This window comes from Porites lutea, chromosome 4 (assembly GCF_958299795.1).
Source record: "Porites lutea chromosome 4, jaPorLute2.1, whole genome shotgun sequence".
Taxonomy (NCBI): Eukaryota; Metazoa; Cnidaria; class Anthozoa; order Scleractinia; family Poritidae; genus Porites; species Porites lutea.
The window spans coordinates 22544678-22568633 of record NC_133204.1 but is presented as its reverse complement, the minus strand read 5'-3'; the positions used below and the strand labels follow the sequence as shown (position 1 = coordinate 22568633).

The 23956-nt window shown below is 41.7% G+C and overlaps 2 protein-coding genes across 2 annotated transcripts; both read right to left on the bottom strand.

Annotated features, from left to right (window-relative positions):
• Positions 1–1133: 1133 nt before the first annotated feature.
• Positions 1134–19672, bottom strand: LOC140932943 (uncharacterized). The gene is made up of 3 exons (XM_073382447.1): positions 19166–19672; positions 4625–4825; positions 1134–3364 (listed from the first exon to the last, which is right to left on the bottom strand). Exons 1-3 carry the CDS (start codon positions 19537–19539, stop codon positions 2989–2991), a joined length of 951 nt encoding a protein of 316 aa, XP_073238548.1. The 5' UTR covers positions 19540–19672; the 3' UTR covers positions 1134–2988.
• Positions 9142–14084, bottom strand: LOC140932925 (uncharacterized). The gene has a single exon (XM_073382425.1). It carries the CDS (start codon positions 13907–13909, stop codon positions 9575–9577), a length of 4335 nt encoding a protein of 1444 aa, XP_073238526.1. The 5' UTR covers positions 13910–14084; the 3' UTR covers positions 9142–9574.
• Positions 19673–23956: the final 4284 nt, after the last annotated feature.

Here is a 23956-nt window from a genome sequence, read left to right as displayed (position 1 = left end):
GGTTTTGTAGGTAGTGGTTTCCATTGAAGTGGAAGAAATTTTCTTTGAGGATTAATCTAAGCATTTCCGGCAAGTAATGTGTCGGAATGGGTTGTCTTTGTAGAAATTTTCATATGCTTTGTGACAGACAATTTAAATATACCCTTGTTTTGCTGTATATTTGTGTCAAGACTCATAACGTCCATGGAAACAAGAAATGTTTGGTTTTTCTCATTTGTCTTTTCGGTGAAAGGTATGATTTTTGTGATTTTGATATTGGTTGTAGCAGTGTATCAACAAATTTTCTCAAGCACAGAACAAGGTTTCCATGTTTTAACTAGGGGGTGGGTCATGCAATTTCCAACCTTGCTTTAGGGGTGGGTCAGTCATTTTTGTGCCGAAGGGAGGGGGTGGGTCATGTGTTTTTTATCAACCACATTTCCAAATGCTCCGGCCCACCCCCCCCCCCCCCCCCTATACTTTTTGACCAGTCCCTAATTTGAAACTTTGTGCAGAGAAATCAATCGCGATGAGAATAATTTCATGTACATGATTATGATGCCCATTCTTCAGTATTTTTCTTTGTTGTTAGACATAAAGTTTAATGACTGAAAATATTTGTTTACATCGACTGAACTTTCCCGAGATGTCAGTCTTCGTTGACTAGTTTTCTGTACATCTTAAATCTCAATTGACCCGTGGAAGTAGTCCAAGGTTTCTTGACTTGATAACTTTTATTCCTGCACCTAAATATGGGCCATATTCCTTGTTACAAGGATCATCAAAACTGACTGAAGAATTCTGGTACGTCTGAGAAAACGCCCTATGGCACTCTTGCCGGAAATCGAGTAATGAATTCTTGCGTTAGGTCTGGAAAGAAATTGAATCTAGAGACAGCAGATGACGCGAGTTAAACTTAGGAACGGATTATCGTTAACGGTGGTGATGGTCCCCTATTTAATGGTTATTTCAAGAAGTTATTTAACATTAGACTATCGCTGGCTTAGGATTTTCCAACTATTGTATTGCAAATTTGGTCTGAGCTGGATGTATTATACTTGGAAGAAAATCACTTTTTGATTAAGAAGTAGTTAAGGCAATTTCAAAGTGGTGTTTTCTTAACCCTCCATGTTAATCAGAAAATTATGTAACTATTGTATTAACACCGGGATTAATTTATTACGTTCTATAGAGACTACTTGTATTTTATAGCGAGTTAATATATGGGAGTAAAAGTTTTGATTACAGGAATATGATAACAGTCATAGGAATAGTCTAATTATAAGACTATACATTAATGTATTCAGGCCCAGTCAGTCAAGAAGATAAATGTATTTCGTTCCAGAAACCGTGGATTATATTATGAGCAAAACTGAGGTGTACCTACTAAATAATTGCTGACAGCGTAGATTAGTTATCGAGTTTATCAGAATTGTTGTTTTAAAATGGAGAAAAGCCCACCTACAGTATATATTATAGACTATGAGTTCTGTTACCATCTGTGTTAACCTATTTACAACGCAGCAATAATCATATTTACTCAGAATATTCAGTTGTAAATGAAAAACCAGTATATATTGAAGTGTTTCTTGACTAGGGATATAGTATGGTTTCTGTTGGGTGGCCATATCTAGTGTTAAAATCCAATATTGTACTTAAACTGACTCGATTGATATATATTGCTCTAAGAAAAGACAGACATTTAAAAAGCGTACGCCGATGCAATTAATTATGGCAATGCCATTTTATTTGTGTTATCTATCTTCGTTAAAATAATTATGCTTGGTGTCCAAAAAAAATCTAGTTGACATTAAGGCTGTGTGGTTCAATTTTATTTCCCTTCATTTTAGGGTATGGCAATGTATGATAATGAGTTTAAGATAAAGGGAAAGAAAATTTAAACCGAGGAAAAAATTGAACCACAGCATTTATAAGAATCTAAAAAAAAAACAGCCTTTCGGGGTATGTTTATTGGGGAGCGTTTGATAGCCCTGAAATAACAAACAGTCCATTGAATGTATCTTACCCTTGTAGTGATAAGAACTTGTGATGCACGGACTCCGTGAATAAAGTTCTCATTCAGAAGTGTTTTCTTTCTTAGTCGATAACACATTCGATAATAGGGCGTTTTCACATGACGTCACAGCGGCCATATTGATGTTCCAAAACAATTAAACGGAAGCCATATTAGTGTTCCAAACCAATCTTGTGGGAGATAAATTGTTTTCTTATGTAAACGTTTTTTTTTGTTCCCGTAAATTTGCATTGATGCTGGCCACGTGAGTGAAAACGCTCTGTACAGAGAAGAAGTCGTTTCGTCACGTTGCCATAGTAGCAAAATTTCTGAATGACAACAAACCGAAAACGTCACCTAACAAGTTGATTTGCACTGTTTCAGACTTCATCGATTGTATTTAATTTCATTTAATATGTCAAATGTTGGCGAAATTTTGGGGGGTGGAATCCGAAAGGATCTCATCTAAGTTTAGAAAAAGAAAAAGAACATTTTTGTGTTGCGTTCACCTACTCCTTGCAGCGGGCGCGTGAAATTAGGAAGTTTCATGTCGCAGCCGTGCAATGACGGCTAAGAAAGCGTGATACATGGTAATGGTTTAGTAATATCAACCTGTTGCTTTTTTGCTGTTCTAGTTGCGGTCGCCGTCGTCGTTGCTTAAGCTCCCAATTTTGGTACCATGGTAACGTGTCACACGTCTCCTCTCTATTGATCATAGTATATAAATGCAAACGAGGTTGATATTGGTGATTATTTACCGTTTGTATCTCAAGCAGCACCCAGAGTTTAATTTAAGTCAATCATAGTACGTGAAAAACACTTTCTGCTGATTTGGGCTAAACATTGTGTACCTTAAAACTACCAGTTTCTGATAAAATTTCAAAAATAATTCGTGCTGTTTACTCGACATATTTTGCATGCTTGGGAACTTCTGTTTAAAAAAGAAAGAAAAGGCAAGATTTTGAGGATTTTCCGAGTGAACTCTTCATTCCAAGTTACTGCAATTCCAGTTTTGCCAGAGATAGAAAGGCCTTTAGGGTATAGTAGGCGTCATTTCCGCCATTGTGAAGAACCTCTTCGTCAAAAGGAATCTTCAAGTCTTCCAAAAGCTTCTTCAGACCGTACACTGGAGGCCCGTCAGGAAGTAACGTCAACGAGAGCACTTGAGTGTCGAACATGAGCTTCCCAGACACAGAGACTTCGCATTTCTCGAGAAATTGTGTATCGTGTGCTCCGGAATGAGTCACCAAAAAATCCGCGCCCTTGATATGGTCCCGGAGTTTTGCAGCTGCCTCCTTGAGAGACATGTGCTCGGAGGTGCCAAAGTTAAAGTGATCTCTTTTGTCAGGAACATAATCCTTGTTTGAATAACTGTAAGGTTATGAGAAAATAAAAATAAATACTTCTGCTCTCGATATTTGTGCGGAAAATCTTCAAAGTGAGATACACTGCTTTTGAAGGTAAGGGAGGGCAAGAGTCGTACTCTGGTTGTAGGGATGAAGCGTAAGTGAAACGCACGCGAAAAAATGAGCGCGTGATCTGGGAAAAGGGGGCGGTGGCAGGAAAGATTTTCCTTCCCTCTTATTTTCCTGTTCGCCCTTTCTGAATTTCGTGGACTCGATCATCTCGGTGCCTGGAATAGGCTTTTACTGAGAGTGGTTAGTTTGACTTATTTCAAAACGCAGGCAAGTTGTCAGCTGCTCTGTAAACCCCTACAGAAGTGACTCCCGCTGGTCCAAATATATATGCAACAACGATTCACCGTCATGAACGCTACGAGTTTTTATTTATTGCTTTGTCAACCATAAAATGCCCTAAAAAGGTGTATACTCAAAGTTAGCAAGAAATTGGGACAATGTGACGCTCTGAAATCAACAATTATTGACTCAAAAACTGTTGCCTCCTTTCATATTCAGCCTCAGTGAGACTGAATATGACCAGTTATACAGGTAGATAGCAGCTTCCAAGATCTGCATAATTCTTCATATCATACTGAGCCTCTTTTAAGGTCTGAACTTTCTTACCTTCTTGTAGACATTTGCCTGTTTTTCGGCACAGTTTCAGAATATGAATGAACGTTTATTCCTTGCAGATACTCCTCAAAAAGTAGATGCAATGGCATCCATCTGGCAATATGTTTTGCGCTATTCTTTCATCCGTCGCTTTCATTTTTAGTCAGTAATTCGGTTGTTTCGTCTTTACATAGCCGTGAACTCTTTCGCCATTTTTCGCCATAACAGCTAAGCTGCCGCGCTGCCGTACTGCCGTCTTGCTTGACATCAAAGATTGTATATTGCCAGCATTTTCCAAATTTGGTCAAAACTCGCTGGTTATGAGGAATTAGCCAGCAGAAAGCCAACCAGAAACGGCGAAATATTTTAACTAAATAATAATAACTTTTATTCTTCACTTGCAAGTAAAAGTGCACAATTTATAGCGCAAAACTCTCGCTAGAGTCCCGGATTTACGTCTTGAAAAGCAATTCCCGCAGGCCGAGTGTGCAACTTGCAAAATCGCCAGCCAGTGCGATGGGGTCAGTGGATGTAAAAATCCGCTGGAAAATGGCGTGTTCTGGTCTTCATAAGTCATGTTAACAAACCCTTAAGAAAACCCGCGAAGGTTCTTACATACCTGAGATTTTCTTGGATGATGTAGTGAAACGTTTGTACAGCTTCTTGATTGTTCAAGGTTGTCATAGCGTAGCCGATCTCGAGAATAATGCTGTGGTTATGTTCGTAAGCCTCCAGGTCAAACGACAAAATCAGTGCTTTTGGATTTCTTCTTATTGTTCTTTGCAGTTCAACCACGCTCTTTCTTGCATTCTCTTTCCTCCTGGAATGTGTGCACAAAAATTAGAAATAAGAAGGCTCCCTTTTCGGAGCACGTGTCTAGAACCTGGTAAGAACCTGGCTTTGAAGAACCTATAAGGCTAAAATTTGCCAGTTAGACCCCCTTTATGCAAGAACCTGTTTAGCCCAAATTTGAAACAGGTAACCTTAGAAGAAACTTATGGTCTACAAATTGAACTAGTCTATTTATTTCAGTAGTAGTTTGAGAAATGTGTTTTATTTTTCATAGCTTAGTATTCTTTTGTTGTCGACGGCTAACAATAGAACACAAGGAAATGCCAGGAGAAGGAGAAGAAGGAGAAGAAGAAGAGCTAAGAAGGGTGTCCACGGTGTGGTGTTTCTATTCACTGCTAAAATTTAACTTCATAAAAAAATCACGATGTTTTTATCGAGATTTACCCACATTATAATTGACGGTTAGCGAATGGGTGCAAGTTCAGGTACCCTATTGAAAAGTTAAAATTTTTTTTTTCCACTTTCAAGACATGCGAAGTTTCTGACTATTGTGTGTGTACCAAAGGTAGTCAATAGTTACTGTGTAATCTGGCTAGCTGGCAGTCTCTCTTTTTCTCCTCCTATGGCTTCCACGCCCGCACACAGACTCCTTAAGTATGATGTCTTCTCATTTCTTATCTTATCTCCAAGCAAGCCGAGGTCGAGTCAACGCTTTTAGAGCGTCTTGTTGTACAAAACTCTACGTAACTGCCGAGTTCCTTTGTTTCAGCCCGAAATATTTTCACGGATGTAATTGCCCAACAAAAATTAAACGGTCCATCGTTAAGTCTCGTCTATTGAGTTTTATCCGTGATGCTTTATAGCGGAAAAAGGGTTCGCACAGTCTTGAAACGTCCTTCAATTTTAGTGGGAGTCCTTGAATTTCTGTTCAAGTCCTTCAGTGAAAAGACCTGAATTTTCTTGAGCTTTGAATTAGTCGGGTGGAAAGCAAATTGCTTTGCATAGACTTTGGTATTCTTTTCCTTTGTAAAGCAACAGTTTACACATGGTGAAACCCGGTTGGAAAGCCAGCTAATAAAGAGAAATTAAGGGACAACGTAAGCCAAATTTGCACCTGAGGTTTAAATGTCAGTCAAAAGCAAATTTTAACTCTTGATCCGGCTCCCGTGCATGATTCATGTATTTATTATCGGAGTCATTTTAAGCTTCGTGACTTTTTCGATAGTTTTTGTTTAGGTAGGCCCTCTCCCACTTCTTTGGCAGCGGGAGTTTTCAGTCTAACAGAGTTTTCAAATTTGATAAACTAGACCAAAACAAACTATTAGCCAATCACTGCCCAGGTTTTCGTGCAAGTGACCTAATTTGGTTTTCCGAGAATCCACGTGGTGGCGTTTCTGTTTTTCCACTGTCGGAGAAACCCCGTGTCGATCGTAGCTCAGTTGAAATTGAACACTCAAGAGAAAAAAAACCCTCTCTTAAATGTGAAAATGACAAGAGAACTAAAATATGGTTTCTTTATCATTGTTCCCTTATTTCTGCTTTTGTTTAAACAGAACTCGCGTTTTTTTTTTCCTTGAATTTGATCAATGACGTCATCTAGGTTCCTAGAAACAAATGTTATATCTTTTATTTTGGGTCTTTGGATTTATTTGATTCCATTTGTAATACTGTATTTTGGAACCATTTCTTAACCATGCGAATAAAAGACATGTCTATTTCCTAGAATCCGATTGACGACACCAACTACTAGTTTCCAGAAAACGGAGTGTTGTAAGTTCGTACATTTAAGTGATTTATCTCTTCGCATTTAATCCGTTTAATTTAGTCTATATATATATTTTTTAATTCTAGGTATCTTTCATTTTCCTGCATATAGTCTAATTTAGTACTTTTAATCTAAGTTAGGACCTCTCTGAAAACCACAATGATGTGATGAAAATTTCCTAATAAAAGATTATGACTATAAATTATTATTATTCGATTCTACCGGAAACCTGTACTGGTTTTCTTTTGAGCCCTTTGAAAATCTGGGCTTTTTCCTCGAATCCGATTGACCACTTCGTTTAGTTTCCGAGAAAGAAAGTGTTATAAAGTCCAAATGTTTCATAATTTTTAGCTGCAATTTCAGTAATACTCGAATCTACAATTAGTTTTGGAACACTTCTTAAGAGCCATTATCTGAGAAAATCGAGAATCGCACGACACTCGTCAAAAAATCGAATTTTTTTTTATTTTGCCAAAACATCCCTTTTAGTGACCTTATTTAAGGAAAAATAGTTTTGGGTTCAAACGATTCATTTTAAAGGAGAAATTAGGAAAAGTTTGAAAAATCGATTTTATGCTCGTTTTTCGCACAAAACACGGCAGGATGCAATGGCAACTTCGAGAGAAGGGTGAACGCGTAAGAAACATTCCCTGACATTGAAACTTCACCGAATTATTATTTTGTTCTTACTCTTGAAAATCCTAAAAGAAAATTTGATAAACAATGCTTTACATTTTTATAATCGACAAGTGTAAAGAGGTCATATTTGTGACGTTAGACGTGCTAGAAAATGAAGGCCAACTTTGACTATTAAAAAAGGCCTCTGGTATATGCCGCTTGATCATAAAATCAATATAAAATGGAACCTTGGCTTTTGTACTAACTTACTGGAAAGTCTTAGCCCTGGAAATCAAATATCATCCTGACACCAAAGCAAGCGGTGAGAGCAATTGAATTGGGAAATTTATGCAAATTAGACGGCTTGCGGACGGTTGTCAAACTAAAAGAATTAAGAAAGGTTTTACATGAAAGGATTACTCACCATTGCTTGTAACACGTTTTTACGGCAAGGAAAGTTATTTCCAACTTCTGTTGCGTCGGTTTGAGTCACAAAATCCATAATTTTAAGCCAAAAGGTCCAAAAGACAAACGCACGTTTGCTCAGCGACTGCGCCAGAATCCGACCGTGAATCGAAATGAAGTCACAACACGTCACTGCGGTCCTTTAGAAGCAAGAGTTGCAAGAGTTTTTACTTCAGTCAGGAGGCCAAAAGATTGAAAATTCATCGCAAACTAATGACTTCGATTTTGAAAACCTTTCATCACTTCAATCGTTCGCCGGCTGATCATAAACATCACACAAGATCGTATGACCTTTGGCGTGTGACCGGAAATCGGTCACACCCTCAAGTCACGTTAGCATACTGTCACGAATTTTAATACGATTTTTCACGTTTGCTTTCGACAAAAAATAGACTCATCGAAACAAAATCAGGCCTGCTTTATTTATTTATTTATTTTTTAATTTCTTTTATAGCCTGCAGAACTTGTTCCCCATGCATCGCGCGTGTCTCGCGCCCCCAGTCCGCTTCGTGCTAGCGTGAAAAGCGCAAAAAACTGAAATTGACTCCTGTTCTGCAGTTGATTTCTTTTATAGACACCTTCTAGGCATTGACAGGCTGTGAAAAAAGTGTATTTTTATTATTATTATTTTTTGAAGTGCTACATCATTTTCCTATAAATTTCAAACGTGACTGCTAAAAGACTGTTTGGAACCCATGGATGGAGAAAAGCTGTGCCGGAGAGAAGGTCAACCTCCTAGCCGAGTCAACTTTTGCGAGCGTTTATATGAGGAAAAAACTGACCACTTTGTCCGAGTCAACAGTGCTTGCGCATGCTGTCTTTGTCTAGCCTTGACCGTGTTGTCCCAACTACAATCGGCGACAAAATTGTTGAGACAAATAGGGTGACTTCGGAGAACAAACGAATCCGCACCCTCCCCTGTCCCCTCCATTCAAAGTTGGGGTGTTTGTTGTTTTCTGTAGGTAGCTAGAACAAGGGCACAACATTGTACGGAGGGGATGGGGGAGGAAAGCTATATTTCCTCCTTTTGAAGTTCATAAAACGTAAAAAAGCCTACTTTTGGGCGAAGTGTCTCAACTCATTTTGTCGCCGATTGTAGCTGGGCGAGCCAAAGTGGAGAAATATTAGCCGGGCTGGAAGGGTGAGGCCACCACTACCGGCTCAGTGGAGGGCTGACTTCCGGAAGCCCTCAACTCCGCCCACTACTGGTAGTAAGGCGTCTATCCGAACCAACCTTTTGTTTCTCATGTAAATGGTTTACCAAGTTTTGTAAGGAAATGGAGGAAAGTTGGCTCGCCCAGGGTAGCTTGGGAGGTGAGTAAACACCAGATAACCCCAATAATAAGCACAAACTTTGATTGTCAGTTAGATGTCTACTATTTTAAGTAAGCGACCTGCATGTGATTGTCGCATCCGTGCCCCCTTCCAGATCCCCTTTATTATCGGTAAGCCTCTGATAGGTCAAAGTAATACAGTCGTACCTCCAGTAAGCGACTGTTAGGAATTGCCTCCAAAGCTGAACGATCTTCTAACACACTCACAGAAATCCCGATTCACTCGTTTTATTTCTTTCTTCCCGTCTCCTCTTGATTCTCACAGTACATTCCATTTTCTCCTTTCTATTGTTCTTTTTTCTTTCAGTTCCAAAGTTCAATGCTATCAGGTTCCAACGTCACTTAACACTTCTTTTAAATCACGTTACTTAATCAAATGAAACTTAAACTCATGTTTACAAAGATAATGGTAATAAAACACCGCACAATTTCCGACACCCTCCCCCCATATGCCTACATTTAGGAGGCATATGTTGCGTTTATCTCCAGAAACTGAATCAAAACTAAAAGTTCTTGTAAGTGAAATCGATAAAGAAACAAAGGATCAATGTTCAAAACTCTACACGGAGTCGTCTTAAATTCAAATGTTCAATGTTCAGTTGGCTTGCTCTTCGTCAGCAATATCTTGCATTCGTACTCTCGCTGCAATTGCTGCGTCCCGGGTGGGTCTGAACTCTCGAGCCTCCGGGTTTAGCTGTTCCTGGGGTGTCAAAGGCGTCCGGTCGCACGACAGTTCCAAGGGGTAGAGATGATTTACTGCTCTCTCTAGGTGACCACCTCCCGCCCGCAGCTTAACTCCTCGAACCACTCCATCCCGGCCAGTGTACAGCTTCTCTACTATCCCCAGTGGCCATTTCCCTCTGTTTCGATCTTCCGAATGAACTATGACAACATCGCCAACAGTCAAAGTGCTTCCCTTCCCGTCATGTTTCAAGTTATGTCGCTCGCGAAGGCCTCTGAGGTACTCCTTGGTCCACCTGGTCCACATGGCGTCTTTACACCTTTTCATGTACTTAGCCCGTTTACGTAGATCACGAAGCTCACGATGTGGTTCCTTCTCTGGTAGGATAGTGGTACCGATGAACTGCATACTGTTAGGTGTGATCAAAGGTAATTGAACATCATCCTCCACGTAACCTAGTGGGCGGTTGTTTAAGGTCACTTCCACATCCAGGAGTACATCTTCAAGTTCCCCCCATCTGAGGCGACCATTTCCAATCGTTTTGTTAAGGGAACGCTTCACCAGGCCAACTAACCGCTCAAACTGACCGCCCCACCATGGGGCGCGGCTCAAATTGAATTGCCACTGGATGTTCTCAGTCGACAGGTAATGGTGAAACTGCTCATCTTGCTGGACTTGTTTTAGCCAACTTGCTGCGGCAACAAACGTTTTTGCGTTGTCCGAATAAATCTTCTCCGGCCTTCCTTTCCTGGCTATTAGGCGCTTTAGACTTCTTAGAAACTCGCTAGTCTCCATGCTCTTGCTGAGTTCCAAATAGAGTGCTCGCGTAAGGCTGCAAGCGTAAAGGATTATGTATGCCTTTCCTTCCTTCTTCTGGGTCACACGGTACTTGATGGGTCCCGCGAAGTCAACTCCGACAACTTGAAAGGCGCGATTTCCTTCGGTTCTGTCTCGTGGTAAATTTCCAGGTGGTGGTCTAGCAGCGGCCCTAACTTGGAAACGGCGACAACCATAACACTGCTTAATCACTTTTTTGGTCAGACGCCTGAGCCTCGGCACCCAATAACGCTCTCTGATGCGCGCCATTGTCAAACCGACTCCCCCATGCAAAGTACGACGATGGGCTTCTTCAACGAGTTTCACTGTGTAGGGGTGCATGTCAGGCAGATAGACTGGGTAGTGTCCCTGAACTCGACCTCGACAGACGAGAATCCCCTGCTCATTCTCTTTTAACCCCAGCCTTTGCCGGTCTTCTGTCACTTCATCACCTTGAATCTCTTGAGCGCGCTTGGTCCAGAACAGATGTTGTTCATTAATCTCGTAGGTTGTCAGCGGACCCGCCATTCTTTCTTGTTTCTTTAGGCGTGAATTTCGCATGAATCTCGCGGCCCAGGCGACAATTCTTAACGTCTTTATCAGGCTAAACTTTCCCAGTAGATCATCAAGGCAGTCAGTTGATGCAGTGGCTCCATTAAAAAGTTCTTTGGTAACTTTAGCCTCTGTTTGGCTCTCTGGAGTAGCGCTTGTCACGATGTCTGTAGGCCACCTGTCTTTGTCTGAAAGCCACTCCGGTCCTTGCCACCACAGCTTGCTGTCATCGACTTGCCCTCCTCGACTTCCCAGGTCTGCCGGATTTTCCTTGGTGGGCACATGGCGCCAATAGATCTCTGAATGCCCTTGTATTTTCATCACTCTATTTGCTACGAACTGTTTGTACTCGCCACCACCCTTTATCCAATGGAGAGCCACTGAGCTGTCCAGCCATCCATAGCACTGTTTCACGGGAAAACCCTGGAGCGCTCTTCCTACATTTGTGATAAGATTTGCTGCCATATGCGCCGACACCAGCTCTAATCGCGGAATGGTGAGCCCCTGCTTCGCTAGTCGAGCTTTTGCAGTAACCAATCCCTGGCTCACACCCGATGGCTGTCTCACAACTGCATGCACTGTTGCACACACTCCGTTCTTACTTGCATCCCCGAAGGCGTGAAGCTCGATTTCTTCAATCTGCTCTTGCGCACACGTTAAGGCCCTTGCTACCATGACCTCGGCTGGTAACTCCTTCTTCCATCGTGTCCACCGATTTGCTAGCTGTGGGGGTAGCGGCGCATCCCAGGCCACTTTCACGTTGCATACATCTCTGTAGATGAACTTTCCCTTGATAGTTAAAGGCGCCGCAAGACCAAGGGGATCGTAGATTTTTGCTAGATTACGCAACAATGCTCTTTTGGACGCGACTACCTCATTTTGAGGCAAAACGACACTGATCTGGTCTTCCTGTTTGTCCCACGGGAGTCCAAGCAAACCACCGGTCTTTGCTTTTGATTGGCCGAGCTGCTGTTTGGCAAACGTGCCCTCATCTTCGACTCTTCTTTCACTCCCTTCTAACTCGGCAACATTCGAGTGCCACTTGTGCAGTGTGAATTTAGCGTCCGCGAAGATTTTAATAGCTCCCTCTTTCAGCTGTTGCGCTTCGGGTACTGTTGGTTTCCCGCTGATCAGATCGTCTACATACAGGCTTTTGCGCAGTTCAGCAACAAGTTGTGGCATGTGAGTTTCCCAGGTTTCAAGATGACACTCTATCACTCCCCCGAGGAGAAAGGGAGAAGGCACAAGACCAAACAGCGCTCGAGTAAATCTCAACACTTCTACTTCAGAATGTTCGCTGGTCTTCCAATGAAACCTGAGTGCATCTCTCTCTTCCTCCTTGATGCGCACCTGGAGAAAGGCCTGTTGCAGGTCCCCAGTGATAAGGACTGGATGGAAACGCATGCGTACTAAAACACTCCACAGGTGATTTTGAAGCGGCGGCCCGGCATACAGACAATCATTTAAGCTTGGAACTTGGGGTTTCGCACTAGATGAGGCGTCATAAACGATCCTCAACTTTGTAGTTTCAGCTCCCATACGAATCACCGGCTTGTGGGGAATGTAGAATTCTTTTCCCTGCGGCGGATCACTTGCAACTTCTACTATTCCCTCGGACTTCTGTTTTCCGATGATCTCTGCATAAGTCTCGGTCACATCCAAGCGTCGAAGTCTGTTGTGGAGGTTGCTGAGCCTTCGCAAACTGACTTCTTTATTGTTCGGTAAAGGCGGGTGGTTACCTTTCCATGGCAGCGAGGCTTCATACCAGCCTTCGGGATGCCGTACCAATTGCTCTCGGAACTCTGCGTAGACTGCGCGCTGATCATGTTCAGGGGTATCTTCAAGCCCTAGAACGTCTAACCGACATAGTTCTGCATAGTCCACGTGACTCGTTTGGGTCAGCAGCATATTCCCGTGGTCAATCTCAGTTCCCGGTGACATAATAGTCCACCCCAGCTTAGTCTTCTCTGCCACTGGTTCCCCTGGCAGTCCAACGCGCGGCCGTTCGGACGTCTTGATCGCTGCATACTCGCTCGCCCCTAATATCAGATGTACTGGAAGATGTGGCTTAGGGTCGCAGTCCGTCATCTCAACTCCCTTTAGATGATCGTACGAATTGATAATCTTTTGATAGTGTGGGTTATCGATCATCAGCAATTCCCGTCTTTCCACCTTGGTAACATCAACGTTTAATTCTTCACTGCCATCCGTTGAGCGTACTTTGATTGTGGAAAGTTCTACTTCACGTGTGGTCGATCCCAGCATCATTTCTATTCGACGAACCTCCTTTGCACGAGGGCGCTTGGGAAGTTTCTCTAACAGCGCGGCCGAAGCATATGAACTCCCAGCTCCTGTATCCAGAAGTGCACGACACAGTACTCCCTCCACGCTTACTTTCACAACAGGATAAACTACACGCCCTTTGTTCCCGGTGGCAGTCATTAATTGGTCTCCTTGGTTGCAAATCGATGTATGATGTTTCTGTCCGCACTTCTGGCAACGCATTTTACTCTTGCATTCGGCAGCATGGTGTTTCGGCCCAGTACAATTAAAGCACATTCGTTTCCGCGCGAGCATTCTCTTCCTCTCGTCCATCGTGGACACGCGCGTGCAATCCCGCGAGATGTGATTGGCGTCATCACAGTAAACACAAAGGCGCTGGTTTCTATTTTCTGCATGGTACAGGGGAGATTTTTTCTCAGGGCGCTTGGGGAGCGTAGACTTGTTTGCGACGTTATTTTCTTCAGTCGCTGGGTTTACATCTCTCCATTTCTTCAGGGCCTGGGTCAAACGAGGTAGATCCCAGTCTTGCCAGTTTTCTTGTCCCCTGACCAGATCGGCTTTAATTCCTTTCAATTTGTCTAGCACGCTTCTTGTCATCCCGTTTACTCTCTCGATTTTTCCAAGTGTTTCCAGTGACTGGACGTTAAATAGCAGGGTTTTATAGAAAGAATTCACTCGGTTCGGGTCGGCGTTCGTCACGGTGGGGAGTTCCAGAATGTTATTGACGTAGGCGTTGACAATTTCACTCGTTTTCCCATACTCTTCCTTTATTATGTTTTTTGCTCTTTCATATCCTTCTGTATTTAGCGGCAAGCCATCGATATCCGCCCTGACTTTGGGCTCCACTAGCTCTTTCAAGTAGGCGAATTTTGTCACAGGCGCTAATTCCGTTTTGTCGATTTCGGCCTCGAATTTATTCCAGAACGGCGGCCAATTTGCAAGTGTTCCGTCGAATTTTGTGATAGAAAGCTTTGGCAGCTTTGCAGTCACGGTTTTCTTTGCATTTTGTTCTTGCTGACTGGCTTCTACGGCCTTTTGAAATCTCACTTGTTGATCTAACAGCTCACGCTCATGGCTCATTCGCTCCTCGTGTTTCATCTTCGCGAGGGCCATTTCCTTCTTATCAGATTCCATCCTGTCTGCCAGTCGCTTGTCTTCTTCCATTTTCCCCACTAGTTGTCTTATTGCCAAGGCCTTTTCATCCGCTTCCTTTAGAAATTTGTCGTGCTCTTTGACCCAAGTGCTGACCTCCTCCTCTGATTCACCATTTGTAAATTTCAGCTCGATAATGGATTCTTTCACGGTATGAGCGGACTGCAATTTAGACATTAACAGTGCCTCGTGTCTCGATATAGCTTCTGCGTTTTGGGAAGCGATCACTTCATCACTCTTAGTCAGAGAGAATCTTAGAGACAGAATCTTTCCGTTAAATTCTTTCGTAAGTTCCTCCATCGCGTTGGCCCTTTTCAGCTTTAGCGTTGTTTTGGCCGATTTGCCAAATCTCAGCGAATCCCTTGATCACGTCGCTATGTACTTGATTTTTCGCAAATCCCTTGCTCTTGTTTGAGCTAAAATCCCAATAGGTCCCGTCGGAGGTGCCAATTGTGTTAGGAATTGCCTCCAAAGCTGAACGATCTTCTAACACACTCACAGAAATCCCGATTCACTCGTTTTATTTCTTTCTTCCCGTCTCCTCTTGATTCTCACAGTACATTCCATTTTCTCCTTTCTATTGTTCTTTTTTCTTTCAGTTCCAAAGTTCAATGCTATCAGGTTCCAACGTCACTTAACACTTCTTTTAAATCACGTTACTTAATCAAATGAAACTTAAACTCATGTTTACAAAGATAATGGTAATAAAACACCGCACAATTTCCGACACCACCACCAAAAATGCAAAGACTTAGTGGTCCCTCACAGGAGGTGGTCGTTTAGAAGAATCGGACCACATGGGGTCTATTCCGAGAAGAGGTCCAGGCACATTCTATTAAATGGCGGTGTAACAAATTCCTGGCAAAATATTATCTTTTACCTCTTTTGACAAATACAGCTTTTAAATCATGCTCAATTTAAAGAGGGATTCAGGTGAGTGAGATATAGAATAGTCTAGAATCACAACATAATCTTCACTTTGTTGGCTACATCTACTAAGTTAGGATATGTGTAGTTCCACGATGTCGCTAAAGGTCTTCATATTTTCTAAGGAACATAGTGCACACAGCAAAAATAGAGAGCAGAGAATGCGTCAACTGGTCCCTTATGGAAAACAATTAACCGTTACGCCCAAAAAGTGGTCGCAGTCACTTACAGAAGGTGGTCGTTTACTGGAAGTTCCAACTGTAAGGCTTTGACTGGGAAAATTTGGTCTTTTGGATTGGCAGTCGCACATGGAGGTTGGACTGTGTAAGCCACCATCACCTCACTGTGAGTGACGAGAGCCAGGAAAGTATAGTATACACTCCCTTAGGATACACAGAATCGTTGTTTTGAGGTCCCGTTTAGCGAAATGGATCATTCAAGGGAGGTGTTGAAGTCCCATAGTGAAATTTATAAGGTTTATGGGTTTTTAGTGCAAGACGAAACACAATACTTAGGGCCCTGTTGTTCAAACGTTTAACAACAGGAAATCACTATCAAGCGAATAAGAAGAAGCAGGGTGAAAGCGTTAGTCCCGGGGGCGTGAGTCAACTTTTCGAACATACAGCCCCTCAGTCACTCTCCTCCGCAGACTTACCCTGGGCGACCAGGATAGGGGAATATAATACTCGACCTTCCTTGCATCATCGCGAGAGCCTATAGCCTTCACTTTCTTTTGGCTCGTCCTACAATCCTACCCAACGTTCGTGGGACAGGAAGGTCTGCTTGCGAGGCTTGGGAATCTAGAGAGACTATGGTAGCATGGTGCAAATAGCCGGGATGAGCTACTTTGTCCACACGAACCAAGAGGATTGGGTCTGCTAGAAGAAATCAGGTGTAGCTTTCTGTGATAAGTAATATTCCAACAGTATAGGATCATAGTTTGAAGCCATTTCACAATCACTAGTTTCCGCGCACCTCTACCGGCGAGTTGTGGACAAAAGCAGCTGATAGCTGTATGCGAACCTTTTTTCCACAAAATGGTTTCTGGGTTTTCGCATTCGACAGTGTCATGTATTGATTTTTTTTAATCTTAGTCGAGGTCTTTTTAATTATGTACTGTCTATCTGACTGACTGTTTCTTTGTGTTTTTTTTTTCTGGTAATAACAGGTTTCATAATTTGGTCGTGGTTGGGGTTATAGGCTCCTGATCGTGAGCAAATAGCGAAAAAATCAACAAGCAAAACCAAAAGTAAACTGTAGCGTTGATTCCGTTGGCCAAGGAGAATTGGTATTATTCTGCAAGTTCTTTACTACAGCAAGAGAGTATACTCCCTTGACTATGGGACATTGGGCCGGGGGAACTTAGTATTTTGACCCGGCATAGGGGAGGAGGGGAGGGGGAGGGGGTACTCTGGCCAGATTCCAAGTCACGGGGATGATCGAAGTATGTTTTTTTCTTAGTTTGAAAACATTTTGAACAATTTTTTTTTTTTTAGCTGTGGCTTTACTTAACTATTCAAAATATTCTTTCTCTTTTGGTCTTAATTTTCGCTTACACGGATCACTCACGACACTTGGAATCCGAGGTACCCCTCCTGTTTAGTACTTCGAAGGCAAAAAAGCTGTTTCAAAGCCTAGTAGGTAAATAAAAGAAAAATAAATATGCATGGCTGTTTCTACTGCGATGAGAGGATTTCTTGTCAAAAAATGTGAAAACTGTATTAAAATTGCTGACAACAGCTACGAAAATTTCGTGACAGCATGATGACGTGACTAAAGCGTGTGACCAATTTCCGGTCACACCAAAGGTCATACGATCTTATGCGATGTTTATTATCAGCCGACGAACGATTGAAGTGATGAAAGGTTTTCAAAATCGAAGTCATTAGTTTGCAATGAATTTTTATTCCTTTTGTCTCCTGACTGAAGTAAAAACTCTTGTAACTCTTGCTTCGACGTGTTGTGACTTTATTTCGATTCACGGCCGGATTCGGACGCAGTTGCTGAGCAAACGTACGTTTGTCTTTTGGCTAAAAATTATATATTTCGTGACTCAAAACGACGCAAAAGAAGTTGGAAATAACTTTCCTTGCCGTAAAAACGTGTTACAAGCAATGGTGAGTAATCCTTTCATGTAAAACCTTTCTTTTAGTTTGACAACCGTCCGCAAGCCGTCTTATTTGCATAAATTTCCCAATTCAATTGCTCTCACCGCTTGCTTTGGTGTCAGGATGATATTCGATTTCCAGAGCTAAGACTTTCCAGTAAGTTAGTACAAAAGCCAAGGTTCCATTTTATATTGATTTTATGATCAAGCGGCATATACCAGAGGCCTTTTTTAATAGTCAAAGCTGGCCTTCATTTTCTAGCACGTCTAACGTCACAAATATGACCTCTTTACACTTGTCGATTATAAAAATGTAAAGCATTGTTTATCAAATTTTCTTTTAGGATTTTCAAGAGTAAGAACAAAATAATAATTCGGTGAAGTTTCAATGTCAGGGAATGTTTCTTACGCGTTCACCCTTCTCTCGAAGTTGCCATTGCATCCTGCCGTGTTTTGTGCGAAATACGAGCATAAAATCGATTTTTCAAACTTTTCCTAATTTCTCCTTTAAAATGAATCGTTTGAACCCAAAACTATTTTTCCTTAAATAAGGTCACTAAAAGGGATGTTTTGGCAAAATAAAAAAAAATTCGATTTTTTGGCGAGTGTCGTGCGATTCTCGATTTTCTCAGATAATGGCTCTTAAGCAGACGAAAGACAGCTTTTCCCAATAGGCTAGCATCCTATTCATGACGGCCTTGAGGTTTCAGAGAAGGTTACTTGAATTTGTCGAGATACCAGCTTTGATGGTAAGTATTGTATGTTGCAAAAATGTCTTATTTACTGCTTGACCGCGGAAAGTGAAACTACCTGACGGACGTCGTATGCTCTAGCTTTGATGCTGATAGGAAGTACTGTTAGAAAGGCAGAGGGATATTAAATTTTTCCTGCCTTTCTAGAAGTTATCCCTGAAACCCCTCTACACAAGGCTTTTTACTGCTTCATCCGGCTGTAACATTAAGTTATTGATACCGAAGGTGGAATATGTCCCAGCGCCGTCCTACGATCAAAAGTTTCGTGAACCAAACTTCTACCACAACATAGCGACATAGCATAACGATTATGTGTTATAGTCACTCTAATGATTTTGTAGCGCCACTTGCTTGTATGCACGAGAGATTAAACTGAGATCAGGCTCTATTTTCGTTTCGCGACCATGTAAGACATCTAAAAGAGAAAGTTTGAGACCTGCTAAAATGAAGTCTATCTACTTAGGTTATGAAACGACTACTGAGAAATCGACGTTTTAATCACTTAGCAGTGACTTCGATATGACAGGCCAGCTATTCGTTAGATTAAAACTTTCAAAGACAATTTTGCTTTTTTTCCATTGACTTTTCGCGACCATTGAAGAACAGAAAAATCGAGCAAATATTGAACGAGAAATAGAAACATACGTCATGCGGAAACATCAAAGAAATTGTCGCGAATGCTTCGAAATTTAATAATTTTGTGTATAAGTCCAGAACAAAAAAGGCATATTATACAGACTTTTTTGCCGATCAGATTATTTTTGGTGGAAAGAAACGACTTATCTGACTAAACTAGTCCGTGAAAAGTCGCGAATTAAGTCGGTACAGGTACAGCTGAAGTGTGGGGAAGTAAAGAACTCGTTCTCATACAACATTATAAAAAGGGGGAAAATGGATGAATTAAAGATTTCTTACCTCTTTTCAATTTCCTTGTTTTGTTCATCAAGGGTTTTCGAATAATTCTTAAACGACTGAAGATTTGGAAATGATTTGCCTCTCGCTTTGATGATTACGTCCCTTGACCGCGAAACGTCCGGCAGGGTCTCACCAACTTTCTTTTCAATTTCTTCTTTGATTAGATTGTACTGATCAGGTGAAACGAGAAGATGGATTGATTCATCGAATAGTTCCCCGACCACGTACGTAAAACCTCTGTGATTCTTATGGAAGGTGTTAAAGAAGGTTCTGATCGTCCCGGCCTTCGCATTTCCTTGGTCGAAAAATCGACTCCATTTTGTCCTCATGGATTCGTATTTGTAGAAAAAGTTGCGATTCTCTGAGGAAGCCATGATGAACAGTGATGAATGTCGTAAACGATATTAAACCTAGTAAATTCCCGTTGGAAAAATATTGATAGTCTGAAAACTCAAATACTAAATGGTTCACTGTGTCTGTGTGGAGAAAGAACTTATTAGACGCTAAGTATTCAGGTTTTGGCAAGTATAGCGCAAACCACTCTGATTGGATCCCTACTTCAAACATATGATGCAATATTCCATCATTTTTCCTTATTTGGAAAATACTTCCTTGAGATGTGCAGCGTCATTGTCAATTAGGACATCCAAGAGCGCCATCTTATATCTAACCTTTTTCTCTATGGTTGCGTAAATGTCGAGGGGGCTTAAGTTAATAGTATTAATAAAAGTGCAAAAAGGGGACACCCACAAAAAGAGGGGGACCCACACCATCCATCGGATCATAAGAATAAGAACCTGGTCTGTTATTGCAGATTACAGGATTGCTTGTCTTAAATATTGATTCAAGCAAAAATACCATAAATGATCGATCTAATACATGGAGGTGGGGGACCCGAGATAGGTGAGGACGCTACGCTACGAAGGGAGAGAAACCTCTGCGAGCATCCGTCTGCTTCTTTGATCGAGCCGCCGTCCAGCGCCATGGACGAATTTATTATCTTTAAACATGTAAAGCCTGTTTAAATACAAGTTAAGGTTCCCTCGCATTTGCTTACACTTACAACTGTTGCCTTCACGCGAGCCTGCTGTGAATTTGCACTCTTTCAATTCAGTATTTATTGGGATTATTCATGTACGCGAACAGCATGAGTCGAACTCCTAAGAACCATATCCAAGTTCAAGAAGAGAAATGACATTTCGCCGTTGATAGTTTACGTTCTCCATAAAACGCGAAATTAGGTATTTTCATGTCGTAGTCGTAGTCCTGCGAAAACGGCAAAAAAGCGTGATGCACGTGCAGAGTTGTTGTCTTGCTTATTAAACCTATTGCTTTGTTGACGTTCTCGTTACCGTCTTGTCGTTGGATATTTAAGTCTCTTATGTTTCCTGCGAAACAAGAGGAAGTGATGACATTTGACGTTTTGACGTAGGCATCGCGTGGACGTGCATGCTCGATGGAAAAGTAAACGGTTGCTCGTAGTGGTTTCTCTCGTAGCGTAGCGTCTGGCCTGGAGAAACCACTGTTCGAAAGGGTACGTTTTTTCTCGCTGAAGCAGTGAACAGTCCTTTCCAGTCGCTACCTAGTTTGTTTAAATAGTGACAAAAGCCTGAGGATGGTGATAAAGGTTACTGGAAAGGACGAGAAGATGATTGCTATTGCTGTCATTGTATCTTTCATTGGGAAAATGCATTGGTACATAATTTCACAATAAAACTGAATGCTAATGATGTTGTTCTGGAGAGAGTCTCATGCGAAATTAATCGTGCGTATGAGCGTGGTCAAGGTCAAACCATGTCTGCTTTCCTCTCGAAGTTATCTTTTCTTTGTTTCTTTGTTTTTGTTTTGTTTCTTTTACTTAAAATACTATTTTAATGTTTCAGCACAAAAGCACTAATTTCTAAGGTGGCCCGAACCTAATCTCGTACCCAGATCTCACTCTGTCTTACGCTAAAAAGACAAAGAGCGAGATCTGGGTACGAGATTAGCCCGAACCTATTTATATGCGCGTTCATGCGCGTTGGTTATGCTTTTGAATCGCGTTTTTCGACAGGAACAATTTAATCGGTTTTTTCTTTGGTTTTTGGCATCCGTAAGAAAGAATGGAACTTTAAGAAAATGTTTTTTTTAAATTTTCTGTTACACATAGAAACGTTCGGGAGATCAGAATACATTTTAAACTGCATTTCGTCAAACTCCTAACACAGATTTTTCGCTCACTTCATGAGATAAGCGTCAGAGCTCTCTGTTTTATATCTACATGTTTGTAGTCAATCGTGACAATACAACTTGTTGCACAAAATGCGGGTCAAATTTAACCTCTTAAATATGCTACGCTAACATATTTGTGAAAGTTGACGCACAAATAGAGGAAGAGTGCCGACGGACTATTTCCTATCCTGAAAGGGCTTTCTAACCTAAAGCTTGATTGCAAGAACTAAGTAATCAGAAAGCTACCAGACTCGTACCCAGTCGCTATTTATGAGTTTCGGGGGTGAGAGAAGACCGGTGGTTGGTTGACGTGCGCGGGGGAAAGCTACGGTGAATACAGTTAGCACTACAAGCTCCTTGGAGATTAGATAAGAAATGAGGAGGCGATTAATTCTACACGAAACTGGATTTCCTCGCTAAAAGTTTTCCACGTCCTACTTGATCAACGGTAGAGTATTCTTCAGGATATTTACTTTTTATATCGAATTCGACTATTTGTTTCTAAGTTGATTGAAAACACGTGTATAAATAGACGAAAATCAAGGGCCCTGATTCGAGAGAAATTACATCATTGCCAAAGAGCAAAAACCTGATGAACATTGCGCGTCATTTCAATCACTGCCGAAAATAAACCGCATGCTCATCAAAGACTCATTTCCATACAATGAAACTGTACAACGCCCGACCAGTTAGCCTCACCATCGAAGTTTTACTCCTAAAGATTCTTGATTGATTGATTGATTGATTGATCTCAGTGAGAGAACTCGTGGACCGACCTGTTCCGGAAAAGCGCGACATCTTTTTCATTAATCCTTCTGACCCGTTCTTCTCAAAACATGCATGATGCTCTGGAAGATTTTTATATGTTGTCAGTCACGTCGCGATTCTCATCCCCAGTTTCCAAGGTCTTCGCTATAGCTGTACTTATGCCCGTCCGTCCGTCAAACCATTTTTTATTGTACTCGTTCGTTCGTTTGGGAGCCGAAGGGACTGGGTTCGATACCTGCTATCTTCTTTTTATCACTGTTTTATAAAGTGTTGTTATGACGTGGAGGAATTTGATTCTGATTGTTCTTAAGGCTCTTTAAAAAGGTTAAATAGGATATCATGCTCCGTTATTTTAAAAAGTCTAAGAACGTTAGGTGTTTGCATTCGTGAGGAAACTGCCTTTCAAATATCATATTACAGGAAACGGCTCTGTTTTGACTTTAATATTTTAATTCTCGAATTGGTTTACCAGATTAATTTCTTTGCTCTAGTAAAGAATACTTCTTAATAGTTGTTAGTACATTGAAAACCACAATGTGGGAAAATGCAAACCGAATCTGTGACTTTTCTGTGACTCTCCAATCTACACTTGACTCTCGTGCTCCCATCATGACAAGAGAAGTCCGCAATCGCCCCGTCCCTTTGTTTCCAGTGACCTTAAGGAACTCATGGAGACCAGAGATCGGCTCCACTATCGCTGCCTCTTGTCACGCGACCCTGTTGATTGGTCAAACTACAACGAATCTCGCAATACAGTTAAAGGCCCCGTCTCACAAGCCCTTGCACATGTAATAAATCTGTGGGACGTTAAAGAACCCACACACTCTTCGTAAAGTGTAGGGCACGTAGTGCCCGGTGTAGTGACTATCTCACTTTCACACTCATTTATGGGGGCATCATCACTCATTCCTTGAGTACTTGTAAACTGCAACTTAAGCAGTCTGGCAAAGTCCCCCAACCAGTGTTGTAAATTATCCCTGAAAAGCCCTGTGGGGAGTGGATAATAAGATATTTACATAAATTGTACTTTCAAAGAAGTAGAGGAGCACAAACATAACCAAGGCTCACTGTGGAAAGTCATTAATCGTCTCATTCCATCAAAAGCACAAGACACGACACTCATACACTAAAGACCTAAAGGTAGTTGCCGACGAATTTAACGTATTCTTTTCTTCAGTTGGTAGAAATGCCGCACATGCAGCCGCCTGCTTGTCTGAAGAGAACAAGATCACCTTAGCTGAACCTCCTTTCGACTCTCACATCCCGGCCTCTGAAGAGCTGTTCAATTTAAAGCCAATGACCTTTGGAGACGTGTGACGCATTATTTTTAAGATACCCTTAAACAAGTTGCCTGGTCCTGAAAAAATCAATGCTGGCGTGATCAAAGATTGCCTGCCCGTTATCCTGGGACAGCTTACAGAGATCATCAATCGCTGATTCCCTCTTTCGCGTAATTTTTACGTGCGTACGTGAGTACAATTTACGTTCACAAATAAAATAGAGGCAATGCATGAAAGGTCGCACGTAAGCCAGTAGAACCTCACTCAACTTCATGTTTAGTCCCAACACTTAATATCTCGCCTCTATTTAATTTACGTCGTTAAAATTTACGTGCGTTAACGTGCGTAGCCAAAAACGCGTCAGTGAAAATCAACCTTCAGCCGTTGCCTCCAAGATCTGTGAAAGATCGAGCTAAATCAATTTAGCTCATACCTCACAAGTAACAACCGGCTTTCATCTCACCAAAAGTGGAAATAGGAAGTTTCACGAACTCAACCGAAACTCTCAATATTCATACTACGGATGCGATTT

Bases quoted from the DNA above. Each gene is read 5' to 3' on its own strand.
- LOC140932925 (XM_073382425.1), bottom strand. From the start codon at position 13,909: ATGACAAGAAGCGTGCTAGACAAATTGAAAGGAATTAAAGCCGATCTG.
- LOC140932943 (XM_073382447.1), bottom strand. From the start codon at position 19,539: ATGGCTTCCTCAGAGAATCGCAACTTTTTCTACAAATACGAATCCATG. The intron at 4,826-19,165 runs GTAAGAAATCTT...CACACATTCCAG, and splicing joins AACAAGGAAATTGAAAAGAG to GAGGAAAGAGAATGCAAGAA. The intron at 3,365-4,624 runs GTATGTAAGAAC...ATAACCTTACAG, and splicing joins ATCATCCAAGAAAATCTCAG to TTATTCAAACAAGGATTATG.